This window comes from Manis pentadactyla, chromosome 16 (assembly GCF_030020395.1).
Source record: "Manis pentadactyla isolate mManPen7 chromosome 16, mManPen7.hap1, whole genome shotgun sequence".
Lineage (NCBI taxonomy): Eukaryota > Metazoa > Chordata > Mammalia > Pholidota > Manidae > Manis > Manis pentadactyla.
In genome coordinates this window covers 41599204-41611933 of record NC_080034.1, presented here as the reverse complement: position 1 = coordinate 41611933, position 12730 = coordinate 41599204, and the positions used below count along the sequence as shown (strand labels likewise).

Genomic DNA, 12730 nt, shown 5'->3' with positions numbered 1-12730 from the left:
TGGGCTCAATGCCCGGGCCCAGCCCACACCCTCTAGCTGACCCAGAACACTCCTGCAGGGCCAGGCCGGAGGTGCTGCTGGACGGGAGCTGGTGACAGGGAACCCCCAGGTTCAGTGAGATCTGGCCCCTCACCCTCTGTCTTGCTCCCCTTCCTCCTAATTCGAAAGCACAGCCCTTTCTGCCTGACCTGCTCTCATCCTCTTCTTTTTATTAGACTCTCAAGCCTCAGTCTCCTCCAGTTTAGGGCTAAGAAGATGGTCCTGGATGTTCCCCTTCCCTCCACCGCCCCCTCCCCTGGGGCCCCCCTTTCTGGGCTCCCAGCCCTCTGGCCCCAGCTCTATTGTTTGTTAAAATTGCTCCTCCTGGACATCAAGGGGAGGGAGAACCTGCTAAAATAAAGGGGATCCAGGGAGGCTGCTCACCCCAAAGGGCGTGGGGCTCTGTCCTTCCTGTTTATTCAGACACATTCCAGGCATCTGTATCCTCGGGGCTATCACGCATGGGACAGCCCTCCCCCAGGGTCCTACAGACACAGGCATACTCCAGTGCTGCGGGGGCGGAGGCAAGGGGCATGACACGAGGTCTGCGGTCCCACACCCACCCCATCCCAGACCCAGCTGTCTTCAGTGCTCGATCTACTGGCCCATAGGAGCCACTTCCCCCCAATTCCCCATTATGAGCCAGGAAGGCAGCCACCATTCCTTCAACTCCCTCCAAGTTGTTTATTTATTATTAAAAAGAAAAATATGCACATACATAAACCTGATCTCCCTCCACCACCCTTCCTTTACTCCCAGCAACTAGCGCCAAAATGTAAAAACATCCCTTGTCCCGCCTGGGGACTAAATTCCCACCTCCCCCCAGAGAAACAAAGAATAAGGAGTATGCAGGAGCCCATGCATCCTTAAACTTCACTCAGTACCCTCAAAGAAAGAAGCGGGGACTGGGGGTTCAGAGAAATGAGAGGGGCCCTATATTCTAAAGGGGGCAAGAAGAGAGGTGAGGACCCTCACCCTCAAATAAGTGCTTAACCCCCACACTGTTTTTCCTTTACCAATTGCCCCAAGCCCGGGGATCTGGGAACTCAGCAACAGTCCCATTTGGTCACCCCTACCTCCCACCCCCCATCTCTAAGTCGGTGTAAGTTGCAGAGGTCAGGGGTGACTGAGGTAGAGGGGCTGACGGGAGGCCTGGTGGGCCTGGCTGGCTGCAGAAACTGGCAGGGGCCCACTTGTGGCATTGCCTGGGGTCGAAGACGGCTGCTTTCGGAGTGAGGGGGGCACCGTGGAGGTCTTGATGTGAATCACCCTGGTGTCCATGACCTCACACTCGATCTGCATCATCTCCTCGTAGTCCCCTGGGGCCCCCCGGCCTGACAGGGTCTCTGTGAGAAGGGGAGAGTTAAGGAAGGGGGTGGTGGGCAGACAGAGAACAGCATCCAGAAGAGAGGAAGGGAGAGAGCAGTGGTGAGCAGGCATATCCATAGCAGGGGTTCAGTGAGGGGGTAGGGATGGAGTGAGTCCATGAGAAGGGATGGGGTAGGAAAAGAAAATGACATTGATGAGTCATAGGGGACACACATAATTGAGGTCACAGAGGAGAGGACATCAAAAGAAAAAAGGAGGTGAGTCTGGCAGTTCCTAGCCTAGTCCCTCTGCCCACACCTACCCAAGCACCCTCACTAAGGGAGCACCCTCAGCAAGGAGGGCCCTCACCAAGGGAGGATCTGCACTCTCACCTTCTTCCCCCATCAGCTCCTACATTTTTTCTCTCTATCCATTTCCTGCTTCTTGTCACCCATCAAGTTTAGCATCTCTCTGCAATGTCACATTCCTCTCCCCATCTTCCCCTTAGCCTCTCATGTGGGATCTCCTTATCAGATCTTCCCTTCCCCCAATTTCAGTACCCCTCCCCACACCCAGGAGGGATAGAATTACCATTTGGGGCCATGGCAGGCATCACCAAGGACATCTTGGGCCGAGAGGTCTTGTTGTGGCTGATGGCTGGAAGCAGCAAGTGGTCCTGGGAAACAGAGGGGCCAGGCCAGGAGGGTGGAGGAAAAGATGTAGACAGGCTCCCCAGCCCTGCTCTGTAGTCTCAACTGGAAGACAGACTGCTAGACTGCTAGGGAACCCAGAGAGATGGGGATGAGGCAGGGAGAAGGAACTCACCCTTCGGAAGGACACAACATAAAATGTGTCTTCCCGTCGGTCAATTGCATCCAGGAACTCTGGCTGTGAACGGTCTGGGTGGCGATACAGCTGTAGCTGGCCCACAGAATCCCTAGGCAGGTGGGGAAACAGGATTTGGGAGGAATTTAGCCCAGTGTCCCCTGGAAAAGTGGGGAGAAAATGAGAGAAAAAGAGACAGGAGACCCCAGTGGATGAGGGAGGCATAATGCCACTGGTGGCAATGATGACAAACACAGGGCAGTCTTGGGGTACAGTTCTTTAGAGTGAAACCTCCCTTAATACTATATAAGCATCCCCTAGACTCACCTTTCTGGGGGCCCCAGTGGTTGGGTGGGGACTGCCTTAACTGGAGGAGACTTCTTCCATAGCTGCGACTTCTGGAAGGAGAAGTATCTAAGGATTTGAAGGGGATAAAGGGAAAAAGGGAAAGAGACAGAAGGCCCCTGGAAGCTGGTGCCACCTCATACCCACCCTCCCACTTCTCCCAAACACTCCCTCAAACCGCTACAACAAGATGCTCACTCAACATCCCCTGGACATTTAGCCCTCCTCTTCAAGTGGCCTTTTAGAACCAGCCTTAGCCCCTCCTACCTGTCTCTCCTGTGCCCTCTGGGGGACCTTCCGCCGGCCCCTCTGGTGGCGCTGGACCCAGCCACTCAGCTCATCAGCAAGCCTGGGGAAGCAGAGGAGGGTAACACCTCCGGGTCAGGTCAAGGCTCCCACTTCCATTGCCCGGACACAGGAGGGAAAAGTGGGGGCAAGGAGAGCTGGAGCTTCCCCACACAAAGGCAGTCAGGCCGTCTGCGGAGGGGCCTCGGAGTGGGGAAGACGCCCCGGCCGTGACTCTCTCACACCTCAGAGACTCGGTTCGATTGAAGTGCCGGCAATCAGAGGAGAGGAAGAGCTGGTCCAGGTCTCTCAGCAGCAGCTCCCTGGTGCCCCCGGGGAAGGCTGTCAGGTTCCTGGAGGGAGGCAGGGAAGAGGCATTGATCAGAGACTGCGCAGCACTCCCCCACCATCAGAAAGACAATGATGGCAAGAGAACAACTCTGGCTCCCTTCAAAAAAGAGAGGTAAGTTTTGGGGAGAAGATACACTCAGCATCCCCAAAAGACAGAGGGCCCTCTCATCACCTGAAACTTGGCCGGCCTGCGGGGCTGGGCTGGGACTCCTCGGGTCGCAGGGAGGAGCCCCGGAGGGCTTCAACTCCAAGAACTGACTCCTGTGCTGAGAACTCCAGCAAGTGTCGCCGGGGTCGAGGCTGCTCTCCACTCATCTGAGGAGAGACGTGAGCCAGAGGAGGCTCACTGATGCTATGGATAAGCAAGGAGAGAACATGAGGAAGAATTCCAGTTTTATCAAGGGCCTGGTCAAGAGCAAGGGCTCTGCAGCAGCCTGCCCAGATGGTAATCTGTTCCACTGGACTGAATCTCTCCGCCTGTGGGACAGGAATGGGAATACTCCTTACCTCACAGGGTCAGGAGACAAGGGAAAGGAGTGCTTAACCTAGAGTCTCAAACTCAGTGAGCACTTAACAGTTACGATTTTTATCCACGTTACCACCATCTACTCCAGGACATACCACTTAGGAGGGAAATGACGAAACAAGGCAGTACACCACGACTGCTGAGGCCACTAGGGCTGTCTGTATATAAGTGGAATGAATGGGGCTGTGCCAAAGCAGGCGATCAGGCGGCTAAGAGGGTGGGCTCCACCCAGAAGGTTCTGGGACACAAGGAGGCTCTCACCTGACAGGCCCAAAATTGAAGGCAATGAAGAGAAGGAAGACCATGATGCAGACCACCTTCCTGTTTCCAGACCCTAACTTGAGCTCGCTGTTCTAAGGTGCCAAGGAAGAGAGGGTGAGTTACCCAAAGGAGCCTGTATTCCTGCTGGTCTCCCAGGATCAGCCCAGTCTTACCTCTTCCAGCAGGGCCTCCAGCCGCCGCCGGAGGACAGCATTCTCCCGGCGGAGCTGCTGATTGTCAGCCAGCACGGCTTGCAGCCGAGCCTCCAGCCCCTGCAGATACTCTTTCTTTTTCCTCCGCGATTGGCAGGCGGACTCCCGGTTCTTGATCATTCGCTGCTGCCGCTTCAGTAGCTTGGTCTAGACACCCAGGTCAAAAGAGAATGAAGTGGGTGGGAGAGGGGAGCTGTGCAGCACCCCAATTCCACGGAGCAATTACCCAAAACTCACGTGGGCCACTCTCCTGCCTTCCTGACCAATACACAGCCAGAGACTGGCTTTTCCTCTCTACTAAAATGTTACAGGGAAGGGCCCTTCTCTCAATCCCTCCTGCTCCTGTTCCTCAGGACTGAGAGAAATTAGAGGAACCTCCTTCACCATGGTACCTGGTGGAATCTCAGTTCCTTTCCTTGGTGGGTGGTCTTCTCAATTCTCCTTTTTAGAGACCAAAGTTTCACCTTGCCAATTAAATATCAGTTCATCTAGCTTTCCACTAGGGGGCAGCCTCCCTCGTCCAACTACCACCACACCCAGAACACAGTGTGATTCCCCTGCCTTCGATTACTGAGACTGCCCCCTTTCTCCACCCACAGTGATAGCAAGCCTAAGGATCCTAAAATGACATGAGTTGGTACTCACATATAAACAAGGTCCACTCTGACCTTCAGGATCCTCTTACTGGCGTGCTTCCTCACTTTCTGCTCCCTCCTCCTTCCACAGTTCCCTTTCCCATGACAGACTTCCCCTTTCCCTTCCCATCACTAGCCCTGCTCCTCTCCTTGCCAGTACTTACATCCACTTCAGGTGGGCAGGAGTTCCCAGGCATAGGAGCCGGAACAATGCTCTTCCTCTCAGGCCGTGGAGCAGCAGGGGCTGGCCCCTCAGGCTGGACTCGAATAGCACCTTGGATGAGGACAACTGGGGACACTGGAGCAAATGAGCAGGAGAAGGAGATCAGAGATCTGTATGTCAGGCGGGGTCCTTGTGTCCAAACCCACAGCTGAGCACACAATGGTTGGGATCCTCAATGACTGTCAGCTCCTTGTGAAGGTCAATCCAGCCCATTTCCTTCTCTCCCTCTTCAGTACCTGGGGGTGGCTGGACAAGGGGCTGCAAAAGGATGGTGGTGCTGGGAGGCACAGCTCTGGGTGGCATCGGGACAGTGGTTATCACCACAGGTTTGGGCTGCAGTGGTGGCTTCCGGGCCGGCAGGGCTTTGCCTGAAGGAAGGTGGAAGGAAAGAATGTCAGAGGACTACAGGCCTCTTGCCAGGGACCCCAGGTATCAGGAGGCCCTATCACCTGAGGAGCCATCAGGGGATGTGCCCATGCTGATGTGGACAGTTCCAAGTGGGGGGCTTGGGACATCCTGCAGGAGACATGCTTGAGGGGATGGAGACTCTGTCTTCACTTCCAGTACCTCATCTCCTATAAAAACCTATGTGGGACATTCCAGAAGATATGTGAGTCGGGAGAAGAGTAGAGGAGACAGAGCTAAAGAAAAGAATGCTCTCATACACCTGAGAGTCAAGAAGAACTCACTGGAGTGCCTGGAGGGAGGAGGGGAAGTTGACACTCACCTGGTTGGGGGTCTCAGCTGAGAGCAAGGAAGCCTCAGAGTTGATGGAGGACGACGGGGAGACAGGTTCTATCTTGGTCTGGACATCTGTAGGGTGGCAGGATGAGATAAACAGCCAGTTATCAGATGAACTCTGAAGGAGGAGAGTTAAGATGGGGAGATGGGAAACACGGTCATTTCTCTTTACACCTGAAAATAAAACTACTCTGGCTCAGGCAGGCTATCCAGGGGCTGAGGAGCCATGGGGCTGCTGATTTGCTGGCTCTCCTACTTCTTCACCCAGAACTTTCCTTTTTCCTTCAATGGATTCTTTCCATTTTTTTCACCATTATTTTCAATGCCTTGCCTGTGCCTTTCTGCTTTTCCTTGTCTTCCTCAGACTTTGTCCATTTACATAGGGGAGACCCAAGCAGGGAGAGCCTCCATCATTCCTATGGGCCCAAATTCCTGTTGGATTTCCACTTCATCCTGGCCTAACACTATCATACATCTCCATGCTGACAACTGCCTCATCTGCATCTCTACCTTGGACGGCTCCCCGTACCCAGATCCTGACTCCCAAGTTGCTGCCAGTCACTTCCATTCTCATGCCCCACCATTCACCCAAATTCAACTGGCCTGAAACAGGACACACTGCTTGTCCCTTCACACAAATTCCCTTCCTAGTCTGCCAGCCTCCTAGGCACTGAACTGGGAAGCCTCAGTCACTCGGAGCTTTCATGGCTCCTCCATTAAAACCTACCTATGAGACTTGCTGATCACCCCATGTAGGTGAAATAAAACTCATGTGAGGGCCAGACTCAGCCCCAAGGTTAACTGTCTGGTCTGTGACCTCTGGTCCATACCACTGTTTCTGGAACTTAATTATATGTCACCAATATTGCTATTTAAAATTTTTAAATTAATTTGTATTTTGGAATGGGTAATATAGTCACATGACACAAAATTCCAAAGGCACAAAGGGAACTTCAGTGAAAAGTGGATCTCCTTCCGTTCTTTGTCCACCAGCCACCCATATCTCCTCCTCAGAGGTGACCACTGTTTGAACTATTAGCCAGGTGTTAGAGTGTTTATGAGACTCTCCAAAAACAAGTGTTACGTCTCATGCTTCATGCCTACCAAAGTGCTGGGTAAAGCAGAGGTCCCAAAAAATACCTACATAAGAGGGGAAAACATGATTTCACTTATGTGGGACTTAAGAAACAAAACAAATGAACGAACAAAACAGAAAGACTCACAGACACAGAGAACAGACTGGTGGTTGTGATATGGGGATGAGTGAAAAAGAGGAAAAAAATTGGTGGGAATATTTGTCATCTTGTTCTGGGTGATGGTTACGTGAGTGTATATACCTGTCAAAATGCATAAAGCTACGAGTCCCTTAGCAGGTTTCTCATCTGACCCTGCGGCCTCTGCAGCTCCTCCCCATTCTCCACTCGTTCCTCACCTCCACTATGGACACGCAGGTTCCTTTCACACACACACCAGTCCCCACATTCTTCTTCTAATTTCTTTCTTTCCTTCAAAACTCAACTCAGGAAACCCTACTTCCAGGAGCACATTCCTGATGAAGCCCCAATCAGTGATGTGACCCTCTTTATGAGTTTTCACGGCCCTCTGTGATGACCTCTGTCCTAGGACTGACTGGTACTTGTCTTTCTTCCTGCAACCACGCTACAGGATTCTCAGGTCAGTGTGGTGGTCACATTTTCTTCATCTTTGCATCTCCAGCACCTTGTTCAGGATCTGGCATGGAGTAGGTGATCATAAATGTTTACTGGACAAACACATAAGACTAACTAAACTTGGTAACACTTAAGAAACAGCACAAATAATGTTAATTGTAGAAGCTAGAAGTTGGGTATATGGTATCCAACTTATCTATATGTTTGAAAAATGTTACAATAAAACATTGCATGGAAAAGTAACAAAAAACTATGCCCTAAACTGTCCACAAATGTTTCAAAAAATGCTAAACAACAGGGAGTTAAATCATACAACAGGATACTAGGAACAAGAAGAAGAAAGAAAAATCATCCCCATCTTTTCAATACTGCCCTTGCTGTGGTTTCCTACAGTTCTCCCTCTCTCCTGGCCTCTTTCCTGGTTATCTACCATTTCTCCTCCCCATCTCTTCCTCCCTGTCCTGCAGCCTACACCACCACTCCCATCGACACACACACGCATGTGTGCACATGCTCGCACACTCTCCGCTGGGGATGGCAGCAGGTCATCATTACCTGTGGGATCATCAGAGCTAGGGCCCACGCTGATCTGGATGGTTTCAAATGGGGATGTTGGATCATCTCCCAGGAGGCAGAGTGGGGGTGCCAAGGATTCCGTCTTTACAACTAACACCTCCCTTACACCGAGGGCCTGAGAGTGGGAGGCAGAAAGAAGAAAAGAAAACAAGGGATGTGTTGAGAGTTAAGGGCATGAACAAAAGCTTTAGAGCTTAAAAATCACCAATTATTTGACATTCTGGTTTGAATGGTACTGAGCATCTCCCTAAGCTGAGTCTGGGGTTGGGGTGGAGGGTTTTAAGTCTCATGATTTCAAATATTGCCTTAGAGTGGACAACTTGGGAAAGAACAGTTCCAGAATTCTCAGCAGTTAACAACTCTTCCTAGCCTCACCATGGCTGCCATATTTTCATATAGTAAAAAAACTCCATCTCCACTTCTAGACAATCTCACAGGAGATGTGGAAATGAGAATAATAAAGAAATGGCAAAAGCAGGAAAGAAGCACCCCCATTCCATGACTCACAGCACACAAATCACTTCCTTAGCACTTATGGGTGAAAGGAATGGAACAGAATCTCTGCCACAGATGGGAAGAAGGAGGGAGATGGATCTCACCTGTCTGGAGGGCTCTGTGGAAAGATGTGATGATTCAGAACTGAGGGAGGAAGAGGAGCAGGGGGAGGATGGTTCAGACTTCACCTGAAGATCTGGAGGAAAAGGGGTTAGGAAAAAAACAAGGAGCAGAGCCTGAGAAGTACAAAAAATGTCCAAGGACATGGGGGCAAGGATCCCCTCATCAGGACATAGGGGAAGGAACACATATAGGAGATAAAGGGGAGAGCCATGCAGGGAATTATGTAGTTCCTGCGAAACAGTGGGAAGATAAGGGTTTCTGGAAGAAGGAGGGAATCATACAGAGTATCTTACCTGGGAAAATAGGCAGGGAGTCCCAGGGGGGCTCAGGGGGACTGACATCCATCCCCACATCCAGGGAGTTGCTCTCAAACTGAGTAAGGGAGAACATTAGACAGCAGGAGTATGAAGAAAGGGTGGGTCCAGCCGAGCTCAGGGCTGGGGATGAGTCCTGGGTTCTGGGACCACTCCCACCCACCAAGGGTTAAAGACGAGGCTTGGGGCCGAATACCGGGACATCCTGCTCCGGGCAGCGGAAGAGCTGAGTCTGCTCCTCAGCCACTTCATCAAGACCGGTGTACAAGGTGCTGTCTACAAGAGATGCACAATGCCAGGGGGTCGTCCGGCAGCCCAGCCAACAGCTTCACACACAGCCATGGGCCTATCCCTCATTGGCTCAGCTCGGCCAGACCCACCACCCGCCCACCTGACAAGGGATGCACGCAAAGAACTTCAGCTCCTCCTTCTCCGACCCCGGAACAACTCGCCGTTTCCGCAGGGAGCGGAGGTATTCCCCCAGCTGCCGCATCCCCAGAAAGCACAACAAGCACCCCACACCCCCGCCCTTCTTCGGATGGTGGGTTCCGTATTTGCCCAGCCTTCCTCTTCGGGCTCCCACTTCCTTCCTGCTTGACTTAGGGAGATAGTATGCCACCGCCCTCTCCCCTCCCCAAGGCCGCACTCCGCACACCCCAGTCGTCCGGGCTCAGCAAGTTGTCGGTGAAAAAACGCGTCGGATCCGCAATCTCACTGAGGAGCATGAGCTCCGCCATCTTTCCCCCCCACCCCCCAACCACAAGACGGTTCCCAAGACCCGCCCCTCCCTATCATCTACTAATCGGTAGACTCTTAAAAAAGGTGGGCGTCCCGGAAGTTCTACCGACCAGTAAGAGACCTGGGTGCTGAGCACAGGACTCAATAGTTAAGAGGCGCTGTGAAGGCCGAGCCAATGAGAGCACGGCGGCGGGGGGTAGAGGCACTGTAGAGTTTGCGCATGCGCCAACCAGGACCCAGCGAGACAGCCTGGGAGATGTAGTCCCCGGGATATAAAGGTCCACCATCTCCCCCAGCCAGTACTAAGTTTAGAAGTTTAGACAACTTCTATTCATCTTCGGAGATGGATAAGCCCCTCAAAAGGCAGCACACATGACCATATGGCTTTTAATGGTAAAAGAGGGAAAGAGGCGACAGAGACCACATCCACTTTCCATGAAAGGGAGGGGAATGGGATATGGACTTAAAGCAAAAGCTGGGAATGAAAAAGCTGGGGATGGGAAATGGACTGAAACCCTTCCTGTACTTTCCCCGCCGCCAAATCTCACAGAATAGACCACAATTCACAGGTTCCTATCGCTTAAGGTTTAACTTTTAATCAGCGAAACATCTTGCACAGACCCTTAGCCAGCCTTGCATCTTGTTTCTTCCCCTGAATGATCACCTTTCCCAGCTCCTCTTGGGCCGCTCGGTTTTTTGGGTCTACTGCCAGCACCTTCTTGAGGTCAGCAGTTGCTTTTTCCAGGTTCCCAAGGGCAGCCTGGGCAACCCCCCTTCGGTACAAGGCCTTTAAGTGGCCTGGTTCCCGTTCTAGCACTCGGTCACAGCTCTGGGCTGCCAGCTGGGGCTGCCCTAACAACAACTGACAGGCAGCCAGGTTAGCATGAAGGACAGTTCGGTCTGGAGTGCCAGGTGGGGGTAAAGTCAGCAGCAACCGAAGAGCCCGTCCATAGCATCGGGCAGCCCCTTCGGTGTTCCCAGTTCGAAATAATTCTGTGCCCCTTTTACGTTCTTCCCTGGCCAGGGCCTCCTTCTCACTGGCCTCCAGTTCCCAAGAGTCTCGACCCTGAGTGAAGGAGGCCAGTGAGAGCCTGGCAGGAGGTCCAGAGTGCCCGGGGAGCTGAAGCTCTGCTTCCTCCTCTTGACACATGGACTCCAAACATTTCTCTATGAGCTCCCCCCAGGTTTCCTCCCTCCACGGGCCTAACCCCATAGTTAGCTCTGTCCAGCCGTCTGGCAGCCCTGACCCAAAAGGAAACCCAAAAGCCAGGACTCGGCAGCGGGAGCCCAGCTTGGGTTTGTCCAAGCCGTGGCCACGGACTATGATCTTCTTGACAAAGCTCCCATCAGGGCAGTACCACAGATCAGAAGCTTGGAGGGGCTCTGGGATCTCACTGGATGCTCCATGAGACTTATCAGAGTCTCCTTGAAGTCCAGCGGCCAGTTTTTCGGTCCCTGGAGGATTCTCAATAAATTGGCCATCTGGATCTGGGCTCACTCTCAGCTCAAGGATTTCAGTTGGCGGATCTCCGGGCTGCTGCCTAATCCGAGCAGTTGAATCAAGGTTCTCCTGGGGGTTCTTTTCCCATTGTTGCTGCAGTTGAGTGGTGTCTTCTCCCGCTGGACCGATTGGCGGCATCTCCATTTGGCTGCCTGGTCTTTTCCACCGTAGGTGAACAGTTTGGGTCGGAAAGTGATAGACCTTTCCTTTCAGGTCTGCACCTGAAAAAAATCAAATCACTGATAATGGCAGGATTCTTATTTAGACTTCTTTCTCGTCCCTTCCCGTTCTCCTGGGACCCGCGACCCGGTCCTCAAAGTCCTCATATTTTTCTTTCCCTCCCAAAAACTGTGTCTGGCTCAAGCCTCAGTTCCTCCCGGAACTAATTCAGAACTATAAATTCCACAATTCTCTGTGGTTGGGGTATCCGCCCCGACTACGGACAGCCGATGGAATAAAAAAGTACCTGGGTGGGCAAAGCGCCTAGCATTGTGGCAACAGCCAGGCCCTTCAAGTCACCTCTCCTTCCGAAGCTAAGTGCTTACTGAGTAGGGTCCTTGGAGTCTTGCCCAAGGCACAGAGGACACCCGGGAAGCCCCGGCAGCTGGGGAGAAACACTGATGGCTAACCCTGGAGCCTCCGAAACAGCGAATCTAGTCAAGTTCCGGCAGCCAATCGGGAGGAGGGAGAAGTCTGGTTAGCCCGCCTTGTGGACATGACATCATTTCCCCTCGCAACTGGGAAGCTCCAGGCCTTAGCAACCGAACTAGGCCGAATCGAGCCAAACGGAGGCGGGGGGGTCCAGCTCATCGGGTTATTGAGAGTCAAAATCTCGGGAAGTCTTGGAGTGGACGTTGGCGAATTAGGGACAGAGTGAGGAATGTTGGAACTGGTGGTGAATGATAGCGGCCGCAGACCAGTTCTTTTATCCGGGACCTCAAGCCCTCCTGTGATAGTCTCCATATCGCTTTGTTATGGACTGCCAGCCGGAGTCAACCCGTCTGCTCCATCGCTCTTTCAGTCCCGGGTGCTGCAAGATTAACCCCAAAGCCTCTTTCCAACCGGCCCTATTCTCTTATAGGACCACCTGAGGTGTCGTGCCTTTTCCCTCATATTCATCATTGCCTTTCAAGCTTTTCTTCAAGAAGTCTTAGACAGTGCTTTTCAAACTTTGATATGCAGATTCTGGGGGAACTTGTTAAGTCTCAGGTTCTGATTTAGGCAGTCTGGGGCGGGGCCTGACATTCTGCATTTCTAACAAGCTCTTGGATGATGTTGATGCTGGTCCATGGGCCACACCTGGAACAGCATGATTCCTGTGGGTAAAACTGTAATATTTCCAAAATATCTCGCCTGGCTTTAGTAAACTGCATATCAATAGGCGTTCAGAGGTGGAAAGAAGTATGGCTTGGTGCATTTGCATCATTCCTCAGGGTTGGAGAGAAGTTCATCTCCCTATCTATGGGTAAAGAGGGCTTATCTGTACTTGTGAGGTGAGGGGAGGGCCGGATTTTGGCTTCTGCTGGAGCAGGAAAGAGTAAAACGGCCCCAGACTGCAGTTT

General features: G+C 52.4%; 2 protein-coding genes across 4 annotated transcripts; both read right to left on the bottom strand.

Moving 5' to 3' along the window:
- Nucleotides 1-703: 703 nt before the first annotated feature.
- On the bottom strand, nucleotides 704-9729 carry ATF6B (activating transcription factor 6 beta). Of its 2 annotated transcripts, XM_036875535.2 has the most exons (18): nucleotides 9585-9729; nucleotides 9126-9205; nucleotides 8909-8987; nucleotides 8597-8688; nucleotides 7977-8112; nucleotides 5738-5823; nucleotides 5460-5595; nucleotides 5247-5378; nucleotides 4952-5085; nucleotides 4114-4299; nucleotides 3941-4032; nucleotides 3326-3505; nucleotides 3048-3155; nucleotides 2785-2866; nucleotides 2500-2570; nucleotides 2173-2284; nucleotides 1939-2023; nucleotides 704-1385 (listed from the first exon to the last, which is right to left on the bottom strand). In XM_036875535.2, exons 1-18 carry the CDS (start codon nucleotides 9664-9666, stop codon nucleotides 1156-1158), a joined length of 2103 nt encoding a protein of 700 aa, XP_036731430.2. In that variant the 5' UTR covers nucleotides 9667-9729; the 3' UTR covers nucleotides 704-1155. The 2 variants fall into 2 exon arrangements, with proteins under 2 accessions (XP_036731430.2, XP_036731431.2); XM_036875536.2 differs by lacking the exon at nucleotides 9585-9729 and having other exon boundaries at nucleotides 9093-9205.
- A 514-nt stretch (nucleotides 9730-10243) lies between these two features.
- FKBPL (FKBP prolyl isomerase like) lies at nucleotides 10244-11838 on the bottom strand. Of its 2 annotated transcripts, none has more exons than XM_036875553.2 (2): nucleotides 11714-11838; nucleotides 10244-11389 (listed from the first exon to the last, which is right to left on the bottom strand). In XM_036875553.2, exon 2 carries the CDS (start codon nucleotides 11310-11312, stop codon nucleotides 10266-10268), a length of 1047 nt encoding a protein of 348 aa, XP_036731448.2. In that variant the 5' UTR covers nucleotides 11313-11389; nucleotides 11714-11838; the 3' UTR covers nucleotides 10244-10265. The 2 variants fall into 2 exon arrangements, with proteins under 2 accessions (XP_036731448.2, XP_036731447.2); XM_036875552.2 differs by having other exon boundaries at nucleotides 11635-11807.
- Nucleotides 11839-12730: the final 892 nt, after the last annotated feature.

Bases quoted from the DNA above. Each gene is read 5' to 3' on its own strand.
- ATF6B (XM_036875535.2), bottom strand. From the start codon at position 9,666: ATGGCGGAGCTCATGCTCCTCAGTGAGATTGCGGATCCGACGCGTTTT. The intron at 8,689-8,908 runs GTAAGATACTCT...CTTTTCCTCCAG, and splicing joins CTCCCTGCCTATTTTCCCAG to ATCTTCAGGTGAAGTCTGAA. The intron at 2,867-3,047 runs GTGTGAGAGAGT...CTGCTTCCCCAG, and splicing joins AATCGAACCGAGTCTCTGAG to GCTTGCTGATGAGCTGAGTG.
- FKBPL (XM_036875553.2), bottom strand. From the start codon at position 11,312: ATGGAGATGCCGCCAATCGGTCCAGCGGGAGAAGACACCACTCAACTG.